Raw genomic sequence first — 27,705 nt, forward strand, 5'->3', positions numbered from 1 at the left:
ATTTGACGTAATCAGAACTAGCAAATAAACTAACTCAAGATATTAGCTAGTTAACGTCAACTAGCCAAGCAACTTTTTATGATCTCTTTATGAGCCAATTTTTAAAAAAATGCAGTAAACTCAAATGGTCTTTTAACATTCTAGGATTTTCTCAAGAATGTTCTTTTACACAGAATGGGGCACTGAAGATTGCAGTAACAAGTGCATCAGAGATATGGACTGGAATCACTGACAAGTTAAAAAGGTTCCCAGGATTTTCTCCATTCAAGTTGGAGGCGACCAGATTGGTTGATGGATTTGTGGTGGCATGCATTGGGAACTAAAAATAATGAAAAATTCATTTCTAGTGCTCCCACCTGATAATCCAAATACACGAGATTTCTTTGAAGGTGATGAATGAGGATATCATTCTAAGAGGCAGCAATAAATAAGAACAAAGAATTGAAATTAGAAAGAAGAGGAGCAGCAGTAGATTATAATTAATTAAAAAACAGGAATTTAATTGTCACTACAAGTTTACACCTGCATAACTCAATTTGAAAATCCACAACTCATTTATTCATGAGAAGGTAAAGCTAGGTTGAACAAGTTGTTGAGAAGTGTTTCTATTGGCCCTGAATAAGAAATACGAAACAGAAGAAATCCAGACTGGTGAGGAATTAGCAAGGAAATGCAGCTAATAATTCAATGACAAACCTGTACAATTTAAAACAGTTAAATGAGCTCTAGGGCGAATATACATTTGCACTACAATGCTTTACTACTTTAGGACCAAGCTACAAAAATAGGAACTTCTCTGATGCCATTCATAGAACAACAGATTTTGGGACACAAACCTTCAGGCACAAAATCATTAATTTCAGCATTTTCATTTATTTTGCCCCCTCAATAAAGATTATGCATTTGCAAAAGAATCCGGGTGCAAATTTTCTCCACAAAACAACCAACTTCACAACACGTTGATGAAACACACTGGTGAGCAGTTTGACATCTTTAAATTTTATGAAATAATATATGGAATATAAACTTATCTGAGAAGGTATAAAATGACACTACAGAGCATTACTGAACACCAACTATACAGAACAGTAATGGTTGATGTGATTATAAAACAGTGATAATGGAGTATGACAGATCATATTAGCAGCTGACCTTGGGATTTGCATCACTGAGATTCAATTGCACAAGCTGGGCTGCTGTGTGCTCCCGGATGCTGTTCAGTTCCGCTTGCTGCCGCCTCAGCTTGATTAGCAGTAATGTCAGCTCCTCCGGCTGCAGGAATGCAGTTTGGGGAGCCAAGGGGAAAGAAACATATTAACTTATTATTTATTAACCACTTGTCTGGATTATCCGAAACTGCTGGCTGAACTCGTTAATACCGTGCATCACAGTTGGGATGCAGAAGGTTAAAAAGAGCTATCTGTCAGTGTTAACAGCTCAGCATTTTTCGCAGACAGTTGTGTATGAGCAGGGAGAGATCTTGGAATAATTCACAACAAACTGTTTTCCATTTTACCTTGTGCAGGCTCTGACAATAAATAATAACACACAATCAACAGTACTTAAAAAAGGCACAGATCTCTATTTCTAAAAGCTCCAGACATATAGTACCTTGAAAAAGTATTTAGCTTCCATAATTATTTTCACAACTTACTGTCTCATTTTCTAAATTTAAGATATATTGTAGCAGGACTTTTTGAGTTAATCTACAAAACATTCAGCATCATGTCAAATCAAAAGAAAAATTCCAAAACCTGTCAACAATTTACTAAAAATTAATGACAAAAATTGTGAGGTCGAAAGAGTATTCATCCCCTTTGTAATTACTACGCTAACTTTCCTCAGGCGCAATACTTATTTATTATCATGTCAACTCACACAATTTGTTGATGTACAAAATTGGAGGATCACATTTTCAATTAATTCAGAAGAATACTCATCACTCTGTAAGGTCCAACAGTATGATAGGATTTCAACAAACCAAACCAAAATGAAGATAAGAGACCATTCAAGACAAGCCAGGGAAATTATAATAGAGAGGTACAAATCTGGGGAAGGGCATAAGACCATCTTAAAGGCTCTGAACATACTACCATGGAACTCAGTGCAACCATCATGAAAAACTGGAAAAAATATGAAACACACCCACACTGCCTAGGTCAGGCTGGCCCTCTATCCTTGATGTCGCCGAAGAGGAATGACACTTGTAAAAAAGACTATTGTGACACCAACAGTCACTCTGAGTAAGCTACAGAAGCCGGTGGCTGCAACTGGAGGTGAAATTCATAGATCCACAACCTCCAAGGTCTTGCCCAAAAAGTGTATTTATGGAAGAGTGGCAAGAAAGAAGCCATGGCTAAAAAAAAGCGTATCTTTGCCTGTAAAGGCTTTTCCTAGTGTCATTTAGAAGATACTGTAAAGATGTGAAAGAAAGTCTTGTGCTCAGATAGGACTAAAGTGGAAATTTTGGCATGAACATTAAGTGGTATCTGTGGTGTAAAACTGATACTGTATATTTGCCAAGTAACACCATCCCTACTGTAAAGTATGGTGGAGGCAGTGTTACGCTATGGGGATGCTTTTTAGCAGCATGGACTGAAAATCTGGTCAGATTTGACAGGAAGATAAATGCTGCTAAATACAGAGAGATCCTTGATAAAATCTTGCTAGCCTCTGTCAGAAAGCTTAAACTGGGGTGGAAGTTTGTCTTTCAGCAGGATAATGACCCAAGCACACTGCCAGAGCAACCATGACGTGTCTTCAAATGAAGAAAATTGATGTCCTTGAGTGGCCCAATCAGAGTCTTGACCTTAACCTGATCAAACATCTCTGGTAAGACCTCAAGATTGCGGTCAACCACTGATCCTCAACTAACCTGGGACAGCTTGAGCAATTTTGTAAGGGGATATGAAAAAACCATGCTCCATCACGTTGTGCAAAGCTAATAGCAACTCTTCCAAAAAAGACTACTGGCTGTAATGGGTGTAACAGGTGGTTCAACTAAGTACCAAGCAAAGCGGGGAGATGAATACTTTGGAACTTCTGACATTTCAGTTTTTGCTTTTATGCAGTTACAGTATTTGTCAGAGCCTCTGAAAATCCCAATGGAACCTACATCAAAATGAATTATTTTATACTGTTGTCTGTTTTAGTTGCACTGCATTCGTACAAACAGGAGTGAGAAATTCTCTGATCATGCATTTAGTGATAATTGGTTCAGCGCCAGCCAGGACAAATCAAAAACTCCTTTTTGACATGGTGAGTTCCTCTAGCGGTATTTTTTTTTGCACCAAATCCCAGCATCTGCAGTCCTTTGTGTGTCAAAAGGAATCTACCTCCTCAAACACGAGGATATCTGCAGATGCTGGAATTTCAAACAACACACATAAAAGTTGCTGGTGAACGTAGCAGGCCAGGCAGCATCTCTAGGAAGAGGTACAGTTGACGCTTCGGGCTGAGACTCTTTGTTAGAACTAACTGAAAGAAGAGCTAGTAAGAGATTTGATAGTGGGAGGGGGAGGGGGAGATCTGAAATGATAGGAGAAGACAGGAGGGGGAGAGATGGAGCCAAGAGCTGGACAGTTGATTGGCAAAAGCGATATGAGAGGATCATGGGACAGGAGGCCTAGGGAGAAAGAAAGGGGGAGGGGGCAAAAGCCCAGAGGATAGGCAAGGGGTATAGTGAGAGGGACAGAGGGAAAAAGAGGCGAGAGAGAAAAAGAATGTGTGTATATAAATAAATAAATAACAGATGGGGTATGAGGGGGAGGGGGGGGGCATTAGCAGAAGTTTGAGAAGTCAATGTTCATGCCATCAGGTTGGAGGCTACCCAGACGGAATATAAGGTGTTGTTCCTCCAATCTGAGTGTGGCTTCATCTTTACAGTAGAGGAGGTCGTGGATAGACGTATCAGAATGGGAATGGGACTTGGAATTAAAATGTGTGGCCACTGGGAGATCCTGCTTTCTCTGGCAAACAGAGCGTAGGTGTTCAGCGAAATGATCTCCCAGTCTGCGTCGGGTCTCGCCAATATATAGAAGGCCGCATCGGGAGCACCGGATGCAGTACCTCCTCACTTGGTTTCACCTATCACCATCCAGCTTCTACTACTTTCTCTCACCTAAATTTCGTATTCTGGATTCTTCCTTTCCAGTCCAGATGAAGGGTCTCAGCCTGAAATGTGGACTGCTAATTCCAGTTCATAGATGCAGCCTGACCTGCTGAGTTCTTCCAGCATTTTGTGTGTCGCTCTGAAATATTGTGAAGGGTTATTTTTTACCCCCTCCCAAGGCTTTCTGACCTAAAGCCAAGATTATTGGGTCAACAGTTTCCAGTAAAAATATTCTGCATTTCTACTTCCATTGCAGAATTTTATCTAGTAATATCATTAAGGATGCCTGTTACCCAGGTCATTGCCTTTCACCACTCTGACCTTCTGGGAAAAGATACAGGATGCTTGCAAGCACAGATGTACAGACTTAAGAACAGCTACTTCCCCCACTACTATCACTCTCCTGAATAAAACGCTTCTTTCATACTCCTTTACTGTTGCTGCTGCCATGTTCTTGTACTCTGAAATCTACACCTCTCAATTATTCCCCATGTTCATTTTAGTTTTTCTTGCAGTACTCCACATAGCAGGACCATCTTTGCACCTTTCTACTGTTTAGCGCTTGTCACTGTATTTATTATCATGTGTACTGTTTACTTTGTAAGCTACAGAGAACAAGTAATTTATTTGCACCCTGGCATGCATATGGCAATGAACTAATCTAATTTCATCTGGAATTGAAGGTCTGATATTTGAAACCTAATTTGCAGCCAGAATTATTCCTTGTGCATTATAAGCAGGAAATGATTCAAGAAAGGAACGTATTCACACTGGGAATAATTTGCCAAATAGCCATCATGTCCTCTCTCATTGAAAAGCCCTTTCAAATATGGGCAATGCTAAATTTATATTTTCCCAGGAGAAATCTACCAAGACAAATCTATCATCCAATGAAATAGGCTCATAAAGTGTATTTGTAGACGTGGCTCTTATCTTCAATAAGACATTCCAAAAATAAACTTTAAAATAAAATGGCACAAGGTACTTTTGCAATATTTTTCGCCTTTTGCTTTAACATTGATAAATTTAAATCTCCATTTGTGTTTGGCTCCATGCCAAACTCCAGACTTTTAAGACTGAAATTCTTTCAGTGAGTATTTATAAGTTATAGTCTGTGGCAGGTATAAAGCTAATTGCCTCATATTTTGAGGAAAAAAACAGGTCATATCTCAGTGATTTCTGAAGTAAGTTTTCCATTAGGGCTCCAGGCAGATTACAGCTATTCATCTTCCATCCGAACAGACAGCAGGAAGTAATTATAAACAGCACGTAATAATATTCAGAATGTTAGATTCTACTCTCACCAATATTAAGGTTAGCCAAAATGGTAAAAGTGTATCAAAATCCACAGTTTCCTGACTCTAAATAGGTCATCTCTTGATGTACGTCAGTTAATAAACGTGGTATAATAAGGGGAGCCTGAACTACCTGATAGAGACAAATTAACAAAAGAGGGTTTAAATGTAATAATTCTGGCTTCTTTCTTGCTTTTATAACTGGAAGTTAATAATATTGAGATGGCAGCATGGACAAATCGCTTATCAAACTGAGACATTATGAACTTGTTGCACAGTTACAGATTGGCATGTATGATGATGAAGGCATCACTGAGCACGGCTGAAAGAAGATTAAAGCTGGGAGCTTAACGTCCAACGATACACAAGGTATCAAATGGACAGGCAGGAAGCCAGAGGGGGTGGCACTGCTCTGTTGGTAAAAAAATGAAATCAAATCATTAGAAAGAAGTGACATAGAGTCGGAAGGTGTTGAATCTTTCTCGATAGAGCAAAGGAACTGCAAGGGTAAAAAAAAACCCTGAAGGGAGTTATATACAGACCCCCAAACAGTAGTAAGGATGTGGTCTACAAATTAAAATAGGAGATAGAAAATGCATGCCAAAAGGGCAACATTACAATAGTCATTGGGGATTTCAATATACAGGTAGATTGGGAAAATCAGGTTGGTGTTGGATTCCAAGAGTGGAAATTTCTAGAATGCCCACAAGATGGCTTTTTAAAGCAGCTCATGCTTGAGCACATAGGGGATCAGCTATTCTGGATTGGTTATTGTGCAATGAACCAGAATTGATTAGCAAGCTTAAGGTAGAATAACCCTTAGGGGTAAGTGATCATAATATGATCAGATTCACCCTGAAATTTGAGAAGGAGAAGCTGAAGTCAGATGTATCAGTATTACAGTGGAGTAAAGGGAATTGCAGAGGCATGAGAGAGGAATTGGTCAGAATTGATTGGGAAAGAATACTGGTAGAGATGACGGCAGAGTAGGAATGGCTGGAATTTCTAGAAGCAATTTGGGAAGCACAGGATATATACACCTCAAAGAGGAAGAAGTATTCTAAAAGGCAAGATGACACAACTGTGGCTAACAAGAGAACTCAAAGCCAGCATAAAAGCCAAAGAGAAGGCATATAATAGAGCAAAAGTTAGTAGGAAGTTAGAGATTTGGGAAGCTTTCAAATACCAACAAAACACAACTAAAAGAAGTCATGAAGTTAAAGATGTAATTCAAAAGTAAGCTAGCCAATAATATTAAAGAGGATACCAAAAGTTTCTTCAGATACATAAAGCGTAAAAGAGAAGCAAGAGTGGATACCAGACTGCTGGAAAACTATGTTGGAGAGGTGGTAATGGGGGACAAGGAAATGGCAGAAGTTCCAGGTGTCAGGGGTCATGAAATCTGTGAAGCTACTATTTCTAGAGAGAAGGTTCTTGGAAAACTGAAAGCTCTGAAGGTAGTTAAGTCACCTAGACCAGATGATGTCTGAACAGATTGTGGAAACATTAGTAATAATCTTTCAATAATCAGTGGATTCTAGCATGGTACAGGAGGACTAGAAAATTGCAAATGTCAGTCCACTCTTCAAGGGAGAGAGGCAGTAGAAAGGAAATTATAGGCCAGTTCGTCTGACCTCAGTCGCTGGGAAGATGTTGGAGTCGATTGTTAGGGATGAGGTTTCGGAGTACATAATAACAGAGGCCGTAGTCAGCATGGTTTCCTCAAGGAAAGATCTTGCCTGACAAATCTCTTGGAATTCTTTGAAGAAGTAACAAGCAGGATAGACAAAGGAGAATCGGTTGACATTGTGTATTTGGATTTTCCGAAGGCCTTTGACAAGGTGCCACACATGAGGTTGCATAATAAGCTACAAGCCCATGGCATTATAGGGAAGATATAGCACGGATAAAGCACTGGCTGATTGGCAGAAGGCAAAGGGTAGGAATAAAGGGAGCCTTTTCTGGTTGGCTGCCGGTGACCAGTGGTGTTCCACAGGGTTCTGTGTTGGGACTAATTCTTTTTATATTAATGATTTACATGATGGAATTGATAGCTCTGTTGCAAAGCTTGCAGACGATATGAAGATAGGTGGAGGGGCAGGTAGTTTAGAGGAAGTAGAGGGGCTTCAGAAGGATTTAGATTAGCAGAATGAGTAAAGAGGTGGCAGATGGAATACAGTGTTGGCAAGCAAATGGTCATGCACTTTGATAGAAGAAATGAAAGGGTTGAATATTTTCTAAATGGAGAGAAAATGCAAAATCTGAAGCGCAAAGGGACTTGGGAGTCCTTGTGCAAGATTCCCTAAAGGTTAATTTGCAGGTTGAGTCTGTGCTGAGGAAGGCAAATGCAATGTTAGCATTCGTTTCAAGAGGATGAGAATATAAAAGCAACAATGTAATGTTGAGACTTTATAAAACACTGGTGAGGCCTTATTTGTGTGCAGGTTTGGACCCCTTACCTTGGAAACAACATGCATGAGGGTTCAAAGGAAGTTCACAAAAATGATTCCAGCTTTGAATGGCTTGTCATTTGAAGAATGTTTTACGGCTCTGGGCCTGTCAGAAATATGAGGGGTGACCTCATTGAAACCCATCGAATGTTGAAATTGCTTGTTACATCGGATGTGTAGAGGATGTTTCCAATGGTCGGAGAGTCGAAGACCAGAGGACACGGCCCCCGAATAGAGTGACATCCATTTAGAATGGCGATGAAGAGTAATTTTTTTAGCCACAGAGTGGTGAATCTGTGGAATACGTTGCCACAGGCAGCTGTGGAAGCCAGGTCTGTATGTACACTTAAGGGAGAGGTTGACAGATGCCTGATTGGTCAGGGCATGAAGAGATATGAAGAGAAGGCAGGAGATTGAAGCCGAGAGGAAAAATAGATGAGCTGTGATAAAATAGCAGGGCAGACTCGATGGGGCAAATGCCTAATTCTGCTTCTATGTCTTATTGTCTTAATGGTCTTATTATCAAAATCCCCATTTGGTATTAAAATAATTTTCAAATTGCATGTTTTCTACTCACAATAGAAAGAAAATAAAAATGTGTCTTTTTGGAGAAGCCATATGTAATAAAATAATACAAGCCTCTTAGAAAGAGCAGTAATATAGTTAGGAATTATTATTTTGAAACATAAGGAAAAAAAGTTGGCGATGACTGTTTTGAAATATCAGGAATACACTTGGCAATGATTATTTTGATACCCGTATATACCATATACATGCTGCAAACTTCTGAATTACTTATCTCTGGAAGAATACGTATTTTGCTGTGAGATCTGTTAAATGACATGTTGAATGCATCTCTGATTCCATAGTATATTGTTTTAGGTTAAATTACCTCATGTTTTAGCTTTGCTAAGTCTTCACTTTAGACCTTAAGATACTGGACCAGAAGTAGACCATGTGGCTGATTGAGTCTGCTCCACCATTTCATCACGGCTGATCCATTTCCCTCTCAGTCTTAATCTCTTTGCCTTCTCCCCGTATTCCTTCATGCCTGACTAATCACGCAACTGTCAACCTCTGTCTTAAATATACCCAATGACTTGGCCTCCACAGCCTCCTGTGGCAACAAATTCCACAGATTCACTACTCTCTGGTTTAAGTAATTTCTCCTCATCTCTGTTCTAAATGAACCTTCTTTTATCCAGAGGCTGTGTTCTCTGGTCTGAGACTCCCTCCACTATAGGAAACATCCTCTTGACATCCTCTAAATCTAGGCCTTTCAACATTCGATAGATTTCAATGAGATACCCCCTCATTCTTCTGAATTCAAGTGAGTACAGGTCAGAGCCATCAAACACTTCTCATATGATAAGCCTTTCAATCCTGGAATCATTTTTGTGAACCTTCTCTAACATCAGCATATCCTTTCTTCGACAAGGGCCTTACAAAGCTCAGCATTACATCCTTACTTTTATATTCTCGCCCTCTCAAAATGAATTGTAACTTTGCATTTGCCTTCCTCACCACTGACTCAGCCTGTATATTAACCTTTAAAGAATCCTGCACAAGGACTCCATATACCTTTGCACCTCCAATTTTTGAATTTTCTCTCTATTTAGAAAATGGACTATGCTTTTATTTTTTCTAGCAAACTGCAATGACCATAACACTTCCCGACAGTGTACTCCAACTGCCACTTCTTTGCCCAATTGCCTAGACTCTCTAAGCCCTTTTGTAGATTGTCTGCTTCCTCAACACTCCATGCCCTTCCACTTTATCTTTGTATCATCCACAAACTTGGCCACAAAGCCATCAATTCCATCATCCAAATCATTGGCATATAATGTAAAAAGCAGTCCCAACACAGATACCTGTGGAACACTACTAGTCACAGGCAGCCAACCAGAAAAGGCTTCCTTTATACCCATTCTTTGCCTTCTGCCAATCAGCCAATGCTCTATCCATGCTCGTACATGTCCGGTAATACCACGGGCTCTTAACTTGTTAAGAGGTTTCATGACTGGCACCTTGTCAAAAGCCTTCTGAAAATCCAAATACACAACATCCACCGATTCTCCTTTGTCTATCTTGCTTGTGATTTTTCAAAGAATTCCAACAGATCTGTCCGGTAAGATTTTCCTTTAAGGAAACCATGCTGACTCTGGCCTAGTTTGTCATGTGCCTCCAAGTACCCTGAAACCACACCCTGAACAATCAACTCCAATGTCTTCTCAATCACTGAGGTCAGACTAATTGGCCTATAATTTCCTTTCTTTTGCCTCTCTCCCTTCTTGAAGAGTACAGTGACATTTGCAATTTTCCAGTCCTCCTATACCATGCCAGAATCCACTGATTCTTGAAACGTCTTTATTAAAACCTCCATAATCTCCTCAGCCACTTCCTTCAGTAGCCTAGAATTTAGAGCGTCTGATCCAGGTGACTTACCTACCTTCAAACCTTTCCGTTTCCCAAGTATCTTCTCCCTAGTAATGACACCTTCACTCATTTCTGCCCTCTGACACTCTCGAACTTCCAGCATATTGTTAGTGTCTTCCACAGTGAAGACTGGTGCAAAATACCTACTCAGTTCATCGAGCATTTCCTTGTCTCCCATCACTACCTCTCCAGCATCATTTTCAAGTACTTGCCTCTTTTTTTTACACTTAATATATCTGAAGAAACCTTTGGTATCCTCTTTAATATTATTGGCTAGATTACTTTTGTATTTCATCTTTTTCTTTTTTATGACTTTTTTAAATTGCCTTCTGTTGGTTTTTAAAAGCTTCCCAATAATCTAACTTCCCCCTATTTTTTGCTCTATTATATGCCCTCTCTTTGGCTTTTATGTTGGCTTTGACTCTTGTCAGCCATGGTTGCATCTTCCTGCCTTTAGAATATCACTCCTTCTTTGTAATGCATTTATCCTGCACCTTCCAAATTGCTCCCAGAAACTACAGCCATTGTTGTAATGTCATCATCCTTACTAGTGTTCCCTTCAAATCAATTCTGACAGCATCTCTCTCATACTCTGGTATTCCCTTTACTCCACTGTAATACCGATACATCTGACTTTAACTTCTCAGATTACAGGATGAATTCTATCAGATTTTGATCACTGCTCCCTCAGGTTTCCTTTACCTTAAGCTCTCCAGTCAAATCTGGTTCATTGCACAACACCCACTTCAGAATAGCCGATCCCCTAGTAGGCTCAACCATGAGCTGCTCTAAAAAGCCATCTCATAGGCACTCTAGAAATTCCTCCTCCAGCAACCCAGCACCGACCTGGATTTCCCAATGTACCTGCACATTGAAATTCTCTGTGAGTATCTTAACATTGCCTTTTGACATTCATTTTCTATCTCCCAGTGTAATTTGTAGACCACCACTTCTTTGGTGTATACATTAACTCCCATCAGGGTCTTATTACATTTATAGTTTCGCTCTAGCCACAATGACTCTACACCTTTTGATCCTTTGTCATCTCTTTCTAATGATTTGATTTCATTTCTACCATGAGAGTCACCCACCCCTTCCGCCTACCTGCCCGTCCTTTCAATACAACGTGTATCTCTTGGTGGTTAAACTCCCAGCTATAATCTTCTTTTAGCTACGATTTAGTAATGCACACAACGTCAGACATGACAATCTGTAACCGTGTTTCAAGTTCATCTACACTATCCCATTTCTGAAATGACCCAAATGACTTTAGGTCATTTTTGAAACATTTTATTTCACTCCTACTCATTTTCCAATTATCAACTGGCTGAAGAACTAGGCTTGAGGAAGATACTCCCTTCTATGGAATCTGTCTGTACTTCTTGCCGCCTCAGTAAAACAGCCAGCATAATCAAATACCACATCCACTGGGCCATTCTCTCTTCTCCCCTCTCTCAGCAGGTAGAAGTTACAAAAGCCTTAAAGCAAATATCACTAGGCTTAAGGACAGTTACCATCACTCTCGAACAGATGTCTTGTACAAAAATATGGACTCTTGGTTTCACAATATACATTGTTATGATCTTGCATTTTGTTGCTTAACCGCATTGCACATTTTTCGCTTTTACACTTTATTCTGCACTGTTACTGTTTTACTTTATTCTAGCTCAATGCACTTACTGTGTAATGATTTGTTCTGTAGGAATAGCATGCAAGATGAACTTTTCACTGCATTTTGGTATATGTAACAATAATAAACCAGTGCTAATACCAACGCTCATCTCATAGGCAGACTACTCCAATAGTGAACTTCAGCAGGAGTTCTAACGAATGTTAGGAACGCCTTTAATCCTTTCTGAAACAGTTCTGTAGGAATAAGTGCATAGCTTGAACAGCATTTCATTATTTCTCAGAAGCTAAGTATCTTGTTTAACTTCAGCCGTAACACGGCAGCCACTTCACTCAAACACGAGGAATTCTGCAGATGCTGGAAATTCAAGCAACACACATAAAAGTTGCTGGTGAACGCAGCAGGTCAGGCAGCATCTCTAGGAAGAGGTACAGTTGACGTTTCGGGCCGAGACCCTTCGTCAGGACTAACTCAAGGAAGAGCTAGTAAGAGATTTGAAAGTGGGAGGGGGAGGGGGAGATCCAAAATGATAGGAGAGGACAGGAGGGGGAGGGATGGAGCCAAGAGCTGGACAGTTGATTGGCAAAAGGGATATGAGAGGATCATGGGACAGGAGGCCCAGGGAGAAGGAAAACGGGGAGGGGGGGAAAACCCAGAGGATGGGCAAGGGGTATAGTCAGAGGGAGAAAAAGGAGAGAGGGAGAAAGAATGTGTGTATATAAATAAATAACAGATGGGGTACAAGGGGGAGGTGGGGCATTAGCAGAAGTTTGAGAAGTCAATGTTCATGCATCACTCATTGAGTTCTGCCACAATCTCAAAGAAAAAGGAAGAGGAAAACTAACAACTTTCTAAAGATTAAAGTATAGCTTTATTTATCACATGTACATTGAAACATATGGTAAACTACAGTCATTTTGCATCAACGGCCAACAAAGCCCAAATATGTGTTGGGGTCAGCTCTCAAATGTTGCCAGGCTTCTAGCACCAATACAGCAAGCCCAGTAGTTACTAACCCTAACCCATACAACTTCGGAATGTGGTACAAAACTGGAGCACCCAGAGGAAACCCATACAGTCACGGGGAGAACACCGACAGTGGTGGGAATTGAACCCCAATTGCTGATCATTGAACCTCTAATAGGATAATGTTAACTGCTATGCTCCCCACAAATGTATTTTTTCTGTACAAGAACGTATTGTATCTAATTACATATCAATAGAGAACTAAATCACTTAGAACAGCGATCCCCAACCACCGGGCTGCGGACCGGTACCAGGCCGCAAAGAATGTGCTACCGGGCCGTGAGGAAACGATATGAGTCAGCTGCACCTTTCCTCATTTCCTGTCACGCACTGTTGAACTTGAACATAGGGTTGCCAACTGTCCCGTATTTGCCGGGACATACCGTATATTGGGCTAAATTGGTTTTCCTGTTTTCCCCCCGCTAAAGTAGAACGTTCCTATGAAACCTTTCGTGCCGAGATGGCGTGAAGCGAAGAAGCAATTACCATTAATTTATATGGGAAAAATTTTTGAGTGTTCCCAGACCCAAAAAAAACCTAACAGATCATACCAAATAACACATAAAATCTAAAGTAAATAACACTGACATATAGTAAAATCAGGAATGATATAATACACAGCCTATATAAAGTAGTAATAATGTATGTACAGTATAGTCGGGAAGATGAAGGCAAAACCGATTTGTGGTGGAAAAAAAATCGGCACATCCGCGCATGCGCACGTCACGCATACGCACACAGGTGCCCGCGCAAGGCTTCGTGGTCATGGTAGTCTTTCCTGGGGTAAAGTGTCCCGGGATTTGACTGCTATTTTTGTCCCTTATTTGGGAGTGAGAAAGTTGGCAACCCTAACTGTAAAAGACATGTTGAGGTGAGTTTAACCCTACTTGAACACCGGTCCGCAAGAATATTGTCAACATTAAACCGGTCCGCAGTACAAAAAAGGTCGGGGACCCCTGACTTAGAAAGAAAGCTGAGTGATAGAAGGAGCAAATGTAATTAAGTATACTAAAGAGATCATCAAAAAATACAGTTAACATCTTGTAATGAAGCAATTTTCTTTTCTTAAGAGTATACAGTTTATTGACAAAAGCATTTTTTGTGTAAGACATAGCCTTGTAAAATGGGTAAAATATCTCTGGTTAAAGTGCTCCCATGAAATACACATGAAAAAGGCATTGACACACTGTATTTTACAAATATAAGCATGTAGTCATGAACAAAAAGAAGGCTATAACTTAGTCAAATGTCAAAAGAGCTTTTTAGTTTGTGGATGTCATCTGAACCCAGAGAATAAATTTCAGGTTTTTGGTTTTGTGATGTTTACCAAATAATGAAAGCTGGCCAACTGTAGTTGAATGGTGATGGAGTTAATTAATTGGAAACTACGAACCCATTGTTATGCAATCATTGCAAAATGATATCACAAAAGGAAAAAGAAGCGGTTTTTAGTTTGAAGGAAAAATTGTCGGCACTCTAGACCCATAATATGTAGAGCAGACATGGGCTTGGGAATTCTTATGGTTGTATTACAAAGGGCCTTTGCAAAACCTAATGAAGGAATTGCAGAAACCTATCGTCCAGTGTCAAAAATCTACCAACATAAGTTACCTTCACTTCCCAATAGTTGTTTGGTTGATTACCTTAAAGGTTAGAATTTTTCACAGACTCATATAGGTAATAATGTACCTTCAATAAGGATTTCTGCCTCCACCACCTCTACAAGTGACTTCTAGATCCAGAGTACTCCTTGCAAGAATCTTTGTCCGAAATTCCCTTTAACCTTTCTACCAATTAATTGAAATCCATCGTTTGTAATGGCTAATCATCATCCTGTTGATCTTGTCAAGACCTCAAAGAATTTTGTATCTCTCAAAAAAATCTCTCCCTCCCCTCCGCCCCAATCTTCGTTACAAAGATCTCCAGATGAGTCGGTTTAGAACTATGAATCCCCAGTCCAGCAACATCCTCATAAATCCCACAGTATACCTGTACAATTGGTACAACTGCTGTTATCCATTATCTTGTTCCCATTGGACCAATTTATATTCCAATGCAACATAATGTTGCTTGGATTATCTGGGGTTTTACTTACAGCCACAAAAAAATTTGTCAACAGCTTTGATAAAACTTAATGTAACCCTGTATCTCTCCTCATAAACAATAATTGGACACAACCTTTTATTAAACCTATCCATGGCATTTGTTGCAGGCTAAACAGTACCTTTGTAAATACTGATTCAAGTTGTTCCTCAAAGGTTCTTCCAAAAGCTTGTTCGCCATTAAAGTTAAAGTGACATACAAGCAACATACCTCGAAAACCAAAACAAACTATCAGTTCCTCAACTCTCAGACAGTAAACCAAATAAAATTGTTCATCTTTAATGCTGAAGTCGATCTGGTCTCTCCAACTAGGGCCCGCTTCAGTGTGAGTGGGTCCACACCACTCGGTTCTTGAACGTGCAGAAGAATTCATTTGTTGGTTGACAGCAAGACATATGCTGCATTCCATTTGACAGTGCCGTGCACACCCAGGAGGCACTGTGCACATGCAAAACATACACATGGAGGCTGTAAGCCAAATTTCTAGGAATGCAGGTCACTCATGAAAATAATCCAATTATGCTTAATAAACACGTTTATATAAAATTTATTAGCATAGCCCACAAAATATTGTGATGCACAAACATCCTGCTCCTCTCTCCAGTCAGTGAATCACAGTGTACCACGTGAAAGCATTGTAGATGACTGCACTGGAGAGGCTTGAGGAACCAACATTAGTTTATTTTATACAATACATAGCAAACCCTCTGCAAAAATAAAATTTGTCACACCTTCCCTTCTCTAACTTTTATTTTTTTCAACTTTTATCTCAATTTTTTTTGCCTTATTACAACTAATATTTTCTCATCTTCTTTGGCTCTTTGTGCAAAACTCGCCTGTCTTACCAACTTGAATTTAATTCAAGGGCCACTAAAGTAGTAAAATGTTCCCCTGTGCTTCAGAGAAGCATTTTCAAGTGAAATTTCTACTGAGTCACAAACATAAGTTAATGGCAAAGAAAATCTTAAAGGATAGATAGAAGATGGAGATGTTTACTGAGGATTTCCAGAGCTCGATTCTTAGAAGCTGAGGTAAATGATATGTCAATCAAACTGAGGTTAAAAAAAAAATAGACAAAACAAAAGCATGAAAAGATTTGAGGACAAAGATGAGTATTTCAAAACTGCTGAGCTGTTCAATCAGAAGTCATGGTAACAGACATAGAAGGAAGACAAGGTTACTTTAGGTAAAATTTTAACATTAGATCAAGATGTAACACAGCACAAGATGGATTAGTGTCACAGATAGGAAACAAACTAGTTGAAATTAAAACCAATGTCCATTGTTAATCCATTCTCTCCCCCCGAGCGACAGAAGATAACTTTGCAATCTCCACATCCTGGTAAAAGCACTTTAGCAAATTGGTCTGTGATATTAGAGATCAAAAGCTGGGACACATGGCACTTCTACTTAGGTGATGCAGTTGTTTACAAGTATATGGGTACTGATCCTGAATATAGGTCATAAAGGCTGTCTTTGTATTTGTGGCCGATGCATTTGAAGCTGATGGATTTCGTATCTTATGCATGCATCAAAAACTTGTACTCTACTAATCAAATAAGTGCTTTATCAAGTAACCCAAGAGCACCATCCAAAGAAAAGTGTAAGAAAGATAAATTATAAAGGGAAAATATAGGTCAACAAACAGAACAGATGTATAAACAGAAATAGCTGAGCATTAGTAAATGTGGCCCAAAGACTAATACATTGGAGATACCAGATGTGCTGGCATCTGGCAGACAGTGATGCTACTGAGGTGACTTTCTGGTGACAACTTGACAATCAGAAAATAATTGGACAGTTCTACTGAAATGGATGTCTGAAAGAAGATGGTTGAGGAGAAAGACATGGTTAACCATATCAAATTCTGTGAACCAATTGAGAAAGACGAGGATGGATAGTTTACGTTGGACAATTCACACAGATAGCACTCTGAATTTGAAAAGAGATCGTTGGAATTACGGAAACTTAATTGGAGTGGTTTAGGAATGAAGGCCAAGTATTTTTGGAGAAAACAGCACATTAAAGCACTGGGTGATAAAACTGGTGATTGACTAACCACTTGGCAGGACAAGAGGGATCAAAGATGACACTAGTCAAATGGAAATGTATGTAGGAAGAGAGCTATTGATAATAACAACTATAATACGTGTAGAATGGAAAGTTACATAGGCTTTTAGAACAAGGCAAGTGTGGAGAGAATAACGCAAACAACAGGAATTCTGCAGATGCTAGAAATTCAAGCAACACACATCAAAGTTGTTGGTGAACGCAGCAGGCCAGGCAGCATCTCTATGAAGAGGTGCAGTCGACGTTTCAGGCCGATGCTGCCTGGCCTGCTGCGTTCACCAGCAACTTTGATGTGTGTGGAGAGAATAAGTTCAGTTCAAGAGAAATTAAATTGCGGGAACAGAACCGGAAGGATTCTTGCTGAAAGCTTTATATGGTAGGCTGGGGCAAGGAGGGAAACAGCAGATAAAGAGATTTGGATCATGATAATCAATGACAAATCCATACTTTAACAGTTTATTGATAACAATATGATTGAAGATGGCAGGGAGAGTGGTTTAAGAAAAGAGCTCAGAATAGAGAAAGTTGGGAGAAGGGTCAACTTTCCATACTAGGATGAGCAGCTGGAACATGAAAGCAGAACCCAATGGTGTTTATTTTTATGTCCTCCCTTATTTACTTCATGATCCTCTCATTTACTTTAACTTCAGCTTACTTCACATTTCAAATACTTCCTTTTTCTTCTCTATCTTGGTATTCTTTTCATCTGTGGCGGAGACTGATTGATCCAAATATGATGACAGCAAATTGCCTTAGCTTGAAAGCAAGTAAAGTCTGTGCCCAGGTGTGAGAGTGACTGCGGAACCACAGGGAAATGTGAGGACATAGCTGCACGCTGATAGCATGGCTAAGGGCTGCAACTTTCAGGAAAGGGGTTTAGAGGGGAGGGAACATGAACAACTTTAAAATCTGAGGTCAGAAGGGTGTGGAGACATGTTTGATATTATTGGTCTGTGGTACCATAAGGATTGTACAAGTCAATTATTAACAATCAACTAAGATCGTGTTGAAAACTGAAAATCAACAATGATTGAATGGTGGAGCAGACTCAATGGTCTGAATAGCCTACTATTGTTTACATATTTCATGTTCTTACGAAAGGCAGGAAGAATACCACTGAAGGACTAATCTTAATGCATTGAATCAGAATTTTCAGTAATTAGTCACAATCAATTTTGCACCTTGATAAAACAAGGTACTTTTTTGAAATTTTCTCTATCTTTTATTAACAATTCTTCATTCAGTCTTATAGTGGCAATTCAACTGAGAATCATAAATGCTAAAACAAACCTAAGAAAGAGATGGCTAACTGGCAAGCTGCAAGAAGATTATGTGCCTAGCTAACAAACTTAAAATGTATCTGCCATTAATAGGGAAGGAGGAGAAGGTGGTGGCGTGACGCAGTGCACGCAACCTCTGCGGTGAATGATATCTGTTATCTGTCAAGTAGGGGATCGTGCACAATTCTGATTTGATGGAGAGTACAGAGGAACATCTGGAGAAACTTCTGAAATGCCTGCTTCGCTGCCGCTGCTGCTGTAGGTAACCTGAATCTCCGGAGCAGAAGGCCCCGAATCCTCGGCTTTGCTTGTTTCGGCGGCCGGGGCTAGGTCGAAGGCGCTCAGCAGAGGATGGCACTCGGGAGGCGGTATCGGAGGGGCTGGTCGGAGGCTTGAAGTTTTCGGATGGATGGACTTGGTGTCGGCTGCTTCCAAGGCATCGGCAGTTGTTGGTGCCTGGAGGTTTATGGCAGGGAGTTTCTCCCTTTGCCGCCTGCTATCGGGGACTTGGGAGTCGATCGACTTGGGACTTTGAGACTTTTTTTTTACCGTACCCATGGTCTGTTCTTCATCAAATTATGGTATAGTTAGTTACAGCAGTGCAAAACAATATCTTATAATTATGTGCTTCTGTGAGTGATAGTCTTTGGTTTGTCCTGTTTTCTGTGATATCCCTCTGGAGGAACATTGTATCATTTCTTAATGCATATATGCATTTCTAAATGACAATAAAAGAGGACTGAGTGTTCTCATAATCTAAATTACAAAACTCTCGTATGACTCACCGTTTTCCCTTGCAAGTTCTCTGTTGTGAGAGTCTGTACAGGTAAACCAGCTGGCATTGACTTTCTTTCAGGTGGACAGTTAATCTGGAAAGTGTAGAGTGGAGATAGAAATTTATGTCAGTAATCATTTGACCACCTTTGCCTTCATTATAAATATTAAACCCACTGGAAACACAGGAGCTATAACCCAAGAGGATAAGCAGTCAGCCTGCACCCAATCCCTTACCAAAGTTTCATAGTGCATGTGCACATTCTCCTTTTAATACTTCAAATATTGATTGTTCTGTTATATTTTCCAATCTTAGTGTTATTGTTTAACAAAATAAGTAACTCTTGTGTAACAAGTTAAACAGAACCTAAAGTACTTCCAACTTGAAAACAAATATTTGCACCATTGCAGAAAGAAATGTCAGCAGCCATATTAGTTTAAATTTTTACCAACATGATTTCCACTTATGAAAAGACAATCATGCAAACAGTTTTTCTTGGAATCGAGGAATATGGCTGTATCCTATGTAGTAAAATAGAAGTAAACTATTAGCAGCACTAAATTCTCAACTTTGAGAATGGTGTTTCACAATGAATGGCAAAAATCAACAAACTGATTTACCCTGTTAACAGGTGTTCTATAACGCCGAGACTTAATGGAATCAATTGTCATGTCCCCTCTTAAAACAGGTGGCGAAAGCTCCAATCTGGATTCCATGTTGTAGGATCTTAGGGGAGAGTATACCTGATACGGAGCCAGTGAGCCATGGGAAGGTGATGGAGGAATTGAGCGTGATTGGTCAACTAGATTCACCATAGCGAGAGGAGCACCATGTCTGCTAAGTGTTCCATGTTTATTATAAACTTGCCGCTGCTGCCATTCGTATAGCTGCCACATGGTATCATCTCGCATTGACTTCCGCTTTTCTTGTGACGAAGGTGCTCGAATTACTCTGTCGTAGGCAGAAGGCATCACTGTGCAGACACTGTCAGTTCTTGTGCTGCTATGACGAGGCAATGTTCTGTAACATGGCATGGCCTGAGTCCGATAACTTGGCAAGTTTCTTGGTAATGTCTGATAACAGGTGACACTATCAAAGAAACAGAAATTTCTTTAATCAGCTTTAAACTGTTCTACTGATATCCCCAATGTCATAAAGCACTTTAACTTAATTTGTTAGAATCGTTGCTAGTGAATTTTTCACAAAGGATCTCAGGGCTTTGGAAGTTCTTCCTCAGAAAAGGATGAAAGAATCTTTTTGGGTAGATGAGAATCCAGAGATGAGATTACAATCCGATCAGCCATGATGTTATTAAATAGTGGAGCAGTTTTGAAACATGTGTCATTGATTCTACTATATTTCACTGTGTTCTACTGTGAAAGCCCACATGAAGATGAATATGGTGACATATACAGTGCCTATAAAAAGTGTTCACTCCCCCCCCCCATCCCGGAAGCTTTCATGTTTTATTGCTTTACAACATTGAATCACAGTATCACAGTGGAGTTAATTTGGCTTTTTTGACACTAGTCAACAGAAAAAGACTCTTTCGCTTCAAAATGAAAACAAATCTCTACAAAGTGATCTGAATTAATTACAAATATAAAACACAAAATAATTGATTGCATAAGTATTCACCCTCCTTTAATATGACACACCAAATCATCACAGGTGCAGCCAATTGGTTTTAGAAGTTATATAATTAGTTAAATGGATATCTGTTTTTGGAGACCTGAGTGTACTCAAGGTGCTTCAATTGATTGTATAAAAATACACCTGTATCTGGATGGTCCAACAGCCAGTGAGTCAGTACCCTGGCAAAAACTACACCACGAAGACAAAAAAAAAACACTCCAAACAACTCCACAAAAAGATTATTGAAAAGCACAAGTCAGGAGATGGATACAAGAAAATTTCGAAGTCACTGAATATCCCTTGGAGTTAAGTCAATCATCAGGAAATGGAAAGAATATAGCACAGCTGTAAATCTGCCTAGAGCAGGCCATCCTCAAAAACTGAGTGACCTTTCAAGAAACAGACAAGTGAGGGGGGCCACCAAGAGACCTATGACAACTCTGGAGAAGTTACAAGCTTCAGCGGCTGAGATGGGAGAGACTGCGCATACAACAACCGTTGCCTTCACCAGTTGTAGGTTAATGGTAGAGTGGTAAAGAGAAAGCCACTGTTGAAAAGAACTCACATGAAATCTTGGCCAGAGTTTGCCAGAAGACATGCGGGAGACTCTGAAGTCAGGTTCTATGGTCTGATTAAACCAAAACTGAGTATTCTGGCTATCAACCTCAACGCTCTATTTGGCATAAGCAGATCACCAAAAACACACCATCCCTATCTTGATACATGGTGCTGGCTGCCTCCTGCTGTGGAGATGTTTCACTGCAGCAGGCCCTGGAAGGCTTGTGAAGGTGGAGGGTAAAATGAATGCAACAAAATACAGTGAAATCCCGGAGGAAACCCTGATGTATTCTGCAAGAGAACTGTGACTTGGGAGAAGATTTGTTTTCCAGTAAGATAATGACCCCAATCATAAAGCCAAAGCTACACAGGAATGGCTTAAAAAACAACAAAGTTAATGTCCTGGAATAGCCAAGTCGGAGTCCAGACCGCAATCTAATTGAGAATTTGTGGTTGGACTTGAAAAGGGATGTTCACTTATGATCCCCATAAATCTGATAGAGCTTGACAGCTTCGTAAAAAGAATGGGGAAAAATTGCAGTGTGCAGATGTTCAAAGCCAATAGAGACCTATCCACACAGACTCAAGGCTGTAATAGCTGCCAAAGGTGCATCTACTAAATACTGACTTGAAGGGGATGAATACTTATTCAATCAATCATTTTGTGTTTTCTATTTGTAATTAATTTAGATCATTTTGTAGAGATCTGTTTTCACTTTGATACGAAAGTTTTTTTCAGTTGATCAGTGTCAAAAAATCCAACTTAAATTCACTATGATTCAATATTGTAAAACAATAGAACGTTAGAACTTTCAAAGGGGTGAATACTTTTTATAGGCACTGTCCATACCTTAATAATAAATCTACTTTGAACTTTGAACCTATTCCAAGATTGTTTGTTCATATGCTTTGAACCTAATGGCATTCATCCCAAGCACTGGTGATGATTTTCTAACATGTCTAGCTTCTGGAGCACACCAAGCAGATTGAAATGTTGCAAGTGTTACATTGTTATTCAAGGCAAAAAAAAGACTCAGCCTAACAGCAAATGTTTACAACAGCCTTTCTCAGCTTTGGATGAACCCTTGAAATAATTTTCAGGCCTCAGGAAACCCCAGCGCAAAAAATTTAATATCTAACACTTATGGTATGTTAGCATAATCAGTAAGTTGTAGATATAATAATCCAAAAATAATTGTCAATGCTCTTTTGAGTAGAGAATGAATTTTTAGCCAATCTTTCTTGAATAAAAACAGATAGTTAAGCTTAGCTAACCTTTCTTGAAATTAATCTCTTTCTTTCCCTTTCATAAATTTTAAAAATTCACCAGGCAAACATAATAAATTTCTCAATTTGGGGTCGAATGAGATAAGCACACATGGAATTCACCTTCAAGTGAAATGAGACTATATCTATCCTTGCTCATGATGCTTGCTAAACATGAAAAAGCTTGCTCACACATGTAAGAATTTGAAAACTACAGCAAAATGTTCATTGTTTTCCTATGAATGGCGGGAATCCACCCAAGCAATCCAAATGAAATACAAGGTGGTGTTCCTCTAACCTAAGTGTGGCCTCCTCACAACACCCATGGACTCTCACAGCTACCCGGACTATACCTCTTCCCACCCTATTACTTATAAAAACACCATCCCCTTCTCTTAATTCATCCGTCTCCACCACATCTACTCTCAGGATGAGGCTTTTCATTCTAGAACAAAGGAGATGTCCTGCGTTTTCAAAGAAACGGACTTCCCTTCCTTCACCACCAAACCTACCCCCAACCACATCCTCCCGCCACCCTACCAGGGATAGGGTTCCTCTTGTCCTCACCTACCACCCTACCAGCCTCCACATCCAGCACATAATTCTGCAAAACCTCCATCATCTCCAACAGGATTCCACCAACAAGCACATCTTTCCCTCCCCCCACCACTTTCTGCTTTCTGCAGGGATCACTCCCTACGAAACTCCCTTGTCCATTCATCCCACCCACTGATCTCCCTCTTACCCTTGCAAGTGGATCAAGTGCTGCACCTGCCCCTACACCTCCTCCCTCACTACCATTCAGGGCCCTAAACAGTCCTTCCAGGTGAGGCGACACTTCACCTGTCAGTCTGTTTGGGTCATCAACTGAATCCGGTGCTCCCAGTGTGGCCTCCTGTATATCAGTGAAATCCGATGTACATTGGGAGACTGCTTTGCTGAGCACTTATGCTCCATCCGCCAGAAAAAGCAGGATCTTCCAGTGGCCATTCATTTTAATTCCACTTTCCATTCCCATTTCGATATGTCCATCCATGGCCTCCTCCACTGTCGTGATAAGGCCACATTTAGGTTAGAGGAACAACACCTTATATTCCGTTTGGGTAGCCTCTAGCCTTATGGCATGAACATCGATTTCTTGAACTTCTGGTAATGCCCCTCACCCCGCCGCCCCCCCTCGCCTTCACCATTTCCCATTCTCTTTTCCCTCTCTCACCTTATCCCTTTGCCCGCCCATCACCTCCCTCTAGTGCTCCTCCCCCCTTTTCTTTCTTTTAGGGTCTTCGATCTCTTTCACCAAACAACTTCCCAGCTCTTTACCCATCCTTCCTCCTTCAGGTTTCACCTACCACCTTGTGTTTCACTCTCCCCTCCCCCACCTTTTAAATCTACTCCTCAGCATTTTTTCCTCCAGTCCTGCCAAAAAGTCGACTGTACTCTTTTCCAGTCACCGCTCAGATTTTCAGCATCTGCAGATTTTCTCTTGTTTGTAAATGAAAAATGACGTTTGCCAAACTTATCTTCCTAGGATGCAGGTGGGAACATGATAATTTGAATCTGTGGATAGAATGCCTTTGGATTTTCAATGACCATTTGGTAAGTTGCTGCACAGAAAGTTATTGTGCAAAATAAGGATGCAGAGAATCGAAGAGAACATAATGAAGTAGCTGAAGGATTGATTAAAGGACAGAAATCAAGGAATGGGAATACACTTGTCAGTCTTAGAATTCAAGGTATTAAGTTGAGATTTTTGTCTTCAGAGAGTAATAACTATTTGGAGGAGACATATACTTAGCGATTCCATATACTCAAGGCTGACACTGATAAAATCAGACAACGGGTACCAAATGGTGGAGCAGCCTCAGGGGGGTCATTAATCCTCCACCTGCTTCTATTCCTCAAGCCAACTACTTTTCTTGAATTACAATGTTGTAAAGTAACTGAGTTAGTAACTGAGGTGGGCTTTACTCTGGGGGAAGGGGGAACAAGAAGAGGAAATGACACCCTCCAGAAGAAAAAAAATCAATTCTGGTGAAAGTAATTGTCCTGAAATATTGTTTATATTCCAATTAAATTGTTTTCAGCACTTTCTGCTTTTATTTCAACAATGGTTTGCAGAGTGGTGAGGTAATTAGTGGTCCTACCATACACATTTCCAGTGACCCAGGTTTGATTCTGACCTTGAGTGCTATTTATGTGGGTTCCCTCCCACATCCTTAAGACTTGCTAGCAAAGTACTTCTTCTATAGGTGGATAGTCACAGGTAGCAAGAGTTACTGAGCGTGTGAGAAGTGATTAAAGGGAAATGTGCAGGGGAATGGGAATATTCTGGGACAGAAGGGTACATCCTGTGGTCTGATATAGACTTGAATAACAAATTGGCCTCGATCTGTATCACAAGAAGAGAAATAAGACAAAAGTAAGATGGATTGGCAAATGGACTATTCCATCTGTGACATAGCATAGATCATTTCAGATATACACCACCTTACTCTTCTAAAAAGTTTCTTCCAACAACAAAAGACACCTCCTTCTTGGCACTGTAAATTATTTCTAATTATTTTAGTTTTTAATGAACAGCACTAAACATTGCAACTTAGCTATACTCAACAATTACAACCAAGATGGGTGTAGTAGGGAATTTCTCACATAACAAATCACTAATGTCCCACAATTTATAAACTGCTGCACTAGGGACATGCAGCATCCAGAAGACACAGCACAAAAAAAATGCTAATTGTGCTTGAAAGCAGCATCATTAATTCAAGCCGGAACTTGCACATTGAGCAGTTTTTTCTATTTCTCTGATCTTTTCATATCTACGCACAAATAAGTGAAAGTAGATGATTTAATGAAACTGCACATTTTAAATCATTCAGCCAAAGTTGGTCTTCATTAGTCTGATTGGCCCCAGGCTGCCCTCATTCTTCTCAGCCTGCTGAATCTGCCTTGCCATGTCAGAATACTGCCTTGTTAGAGCTAAAAGAGTCTCAAACCAATCTATCAGGAAGCTGCAAGTAAATACAATTTGACTAAGCATGAATCTGACATGCTTAGACATTTGACAGCACATTTCATTTTATTACTAGTGACAATAATCTAAAAATACCAAGAGATAGTGGGATTCTCTCAGGCCCTCTTCATTATTGCTGGTGATTCAACCAGGCCAACTTCAAGAGTGTGTTACCACTATACTGCCAGCGTGTCTCCTGTCCACCAGGGCCCCAAACACTATTACCATTGGTGCACAACCAAATATGCCTATGAGCCCCCCACGTAAACACTTTAATAGATCAGCTGCCAGGCTATGCTCCCTCTCCCTGCATACAAACAGAAGCTGAAACAGGAGGATCAGTACAGAAAGTCATACAGTGTTAATATGAAGAAGCAAATGATCTTCTAAACAACTACTTTGAATCAGTAGACCGGTTCATGATCAAAGACTCAACTGACAGCCTAGATGAGTATGTCACCACCACCACGGACTTCATCAGCAAATGTACTGAGGCTTATGCAACCAAAGGGGTCAGTCCAGGTGTTTTCAAAATAGAAACTATGGATGAACCAAGAGATCCACTCCTTTCTGAAGTCTAGGACTGCAGCATTCAAATCAAATAACCCTGACCTTTACAAGAAATTTGAGATATGACCTCCATAAAGTTATCAGGCATACCAAGAGATAATAACAGTCCAAAATCAAGTCGCAGACTGCCCAACAGGGCTTACATACTATGACAGACTATAAACCAAAGTCAGGCAGCATCACCAAGGACAGCACATCCCATCCCAATGACCTTAACGTATTGTATGTACAGTTTTGAATGGAAGGGGATTGGAGTGTCCCCATCCACCCTGACAGCCTCCAATGCACCTGAACCCAGTCATTATTGCAGATGTAAGCTCAGCCTTCCAGAGAGCGAGCCCGGGAAAACAACTGGCCGAGGTGAAATTATTAGCTGTGTCCTTAGGTCCTACACAGAGGAAATGGCAGATTTTTAAAAATCTCTCTCTGCTTCATTCTGCTCTAAGCATCATCATCCTGGTACCTAAGAAAAACAAGGTAACAGACCTTAATGTCTATGTCTTAGTGGCTCTGACATCCAACATCATAAAGTGCTATGAGAGGCTGGTCATGGCACACATTAACTACAGCCTCCCAGTTAACCTTAACCCACTGCAATTCACCTACAGCAGATGCTGTCTCCCTGAGCCTACACTCATCTCTGGAGCATCAGGACAGTTAAGATAGAAATGTTAAGATTATTGTTTATTGATTACAGGCCCATCTTCAGTATTATAATTCCAAGCAAACTCATCTCCAGACTCAGAGACCTGGAGACAACACTGCAATTCGATCCGCTACTTTCTGATCAATAGACCACATCAGTAAGGATATGCAGCAACACCTGTCCTGAGGAGCTCTAAACACTAGTGCGCAACACGGTTGAGTTCCCAGACCCCTACTCTACTTGCTGTACATTCACAACTGCATGGCCAGAACCTGTTTCAATTCCATCTATGAAAATGCAGATGATACCACCATAGTGGCCATATCTGAAACAAGGATGAGTACAGAAAGATGATGAGTACACACAGGCCTAGTGACATGGTATCACACAGCCACCTTTCCCCCAGTGTCAGAAAAAGAACTGGCCATTGTCTCCAGGAAGGGGGAATGCACAAGCTACAGTTTACATTAATGGTGCTGAGGTTGATAAGGGCTGTGAGCTTTAAATTCCTAGGACTAAACATACCCAACAGTCTTGCATGGTCCAATCACATTGACACCACAGTCAAAAAAGAATACCACCTCTACTTCCTCAGGAGGCCGAAGAAATTTGGCATGTGTCCTCTGACCTTCACCAATTTTTATTAATGCATCATAGAAAGCAATTTTATCCAGATACATTTACAACTTGGTATAGCAACTGATCTGCCCATCATTGCAAGAAACTGCAGAGTTGTGGACACAGCTCAGCACATCATAGAAACTATTCTCCCCTCCGTGGACTCTATCTTCAATTCTCTTTGCCTCAATAAAGCAGCCAGCATAATCAAGGACTCCTATAA

At 40.3% G+C, this 27,705-nt stretch overlaps 1 protein-coding gene across 11 annotated transcripts in view; it reads right to left on the bottom strand.

The window, feature by feature from the left end:
- Positions 1 to 27,705, bottom strand: part of plekha5 (pleckstrin homology domain containing, family A member 5) — a 299,971-nt gene that overhangs the window by 54,872 nt on the left and 217,394 nt on the right. For 6 of the 11 annotated variants that reach the window (XM_063072405.1, XM_063072403.1, XM_063072407.1 and 3 more), the window contains 4 exons: positions 19,797 to 20,265; positions 19,187 to 19,270; positions 1,153 to 1,272; positions 357 to 410 (listed from right to left, as the gene is read on the bottom strand). In XM_063072405.1, coding sequence (XP_062928475.1) covers positions 357 to 410; positions 1,153 to 1,272; positions 19,187 to 19,270; positions 19,797 to 20,265 — 727 coding nt within the window. Of the gene's footprint in view, positions 1 to 356; positions 411 to 1,152; positions 1,273 to 19,186; positions 19,271 to 19,796; positions 20,266 to 27,705 lie in introns of those variants that run through there. The other 5 variants (XM_063072406.1, XM_063072413.1, XM_063072408.1 and 2 more) reach the window with 3 other exon arrangements.

This window comes from Mobula hypostoma, chromosome 20 (assembly GCF_963921235.1).
Source record: "Mobula hypostoma chromosome 20, sMobHyp1.1, whole genome shotgun sequence".
Lineage (NCBI taxonomy): Eukaryota > Metazoa > Chordata > Chondrichthyes > Myliobatiformes > Myliobatidae > Mobula > Mobula hypostoma.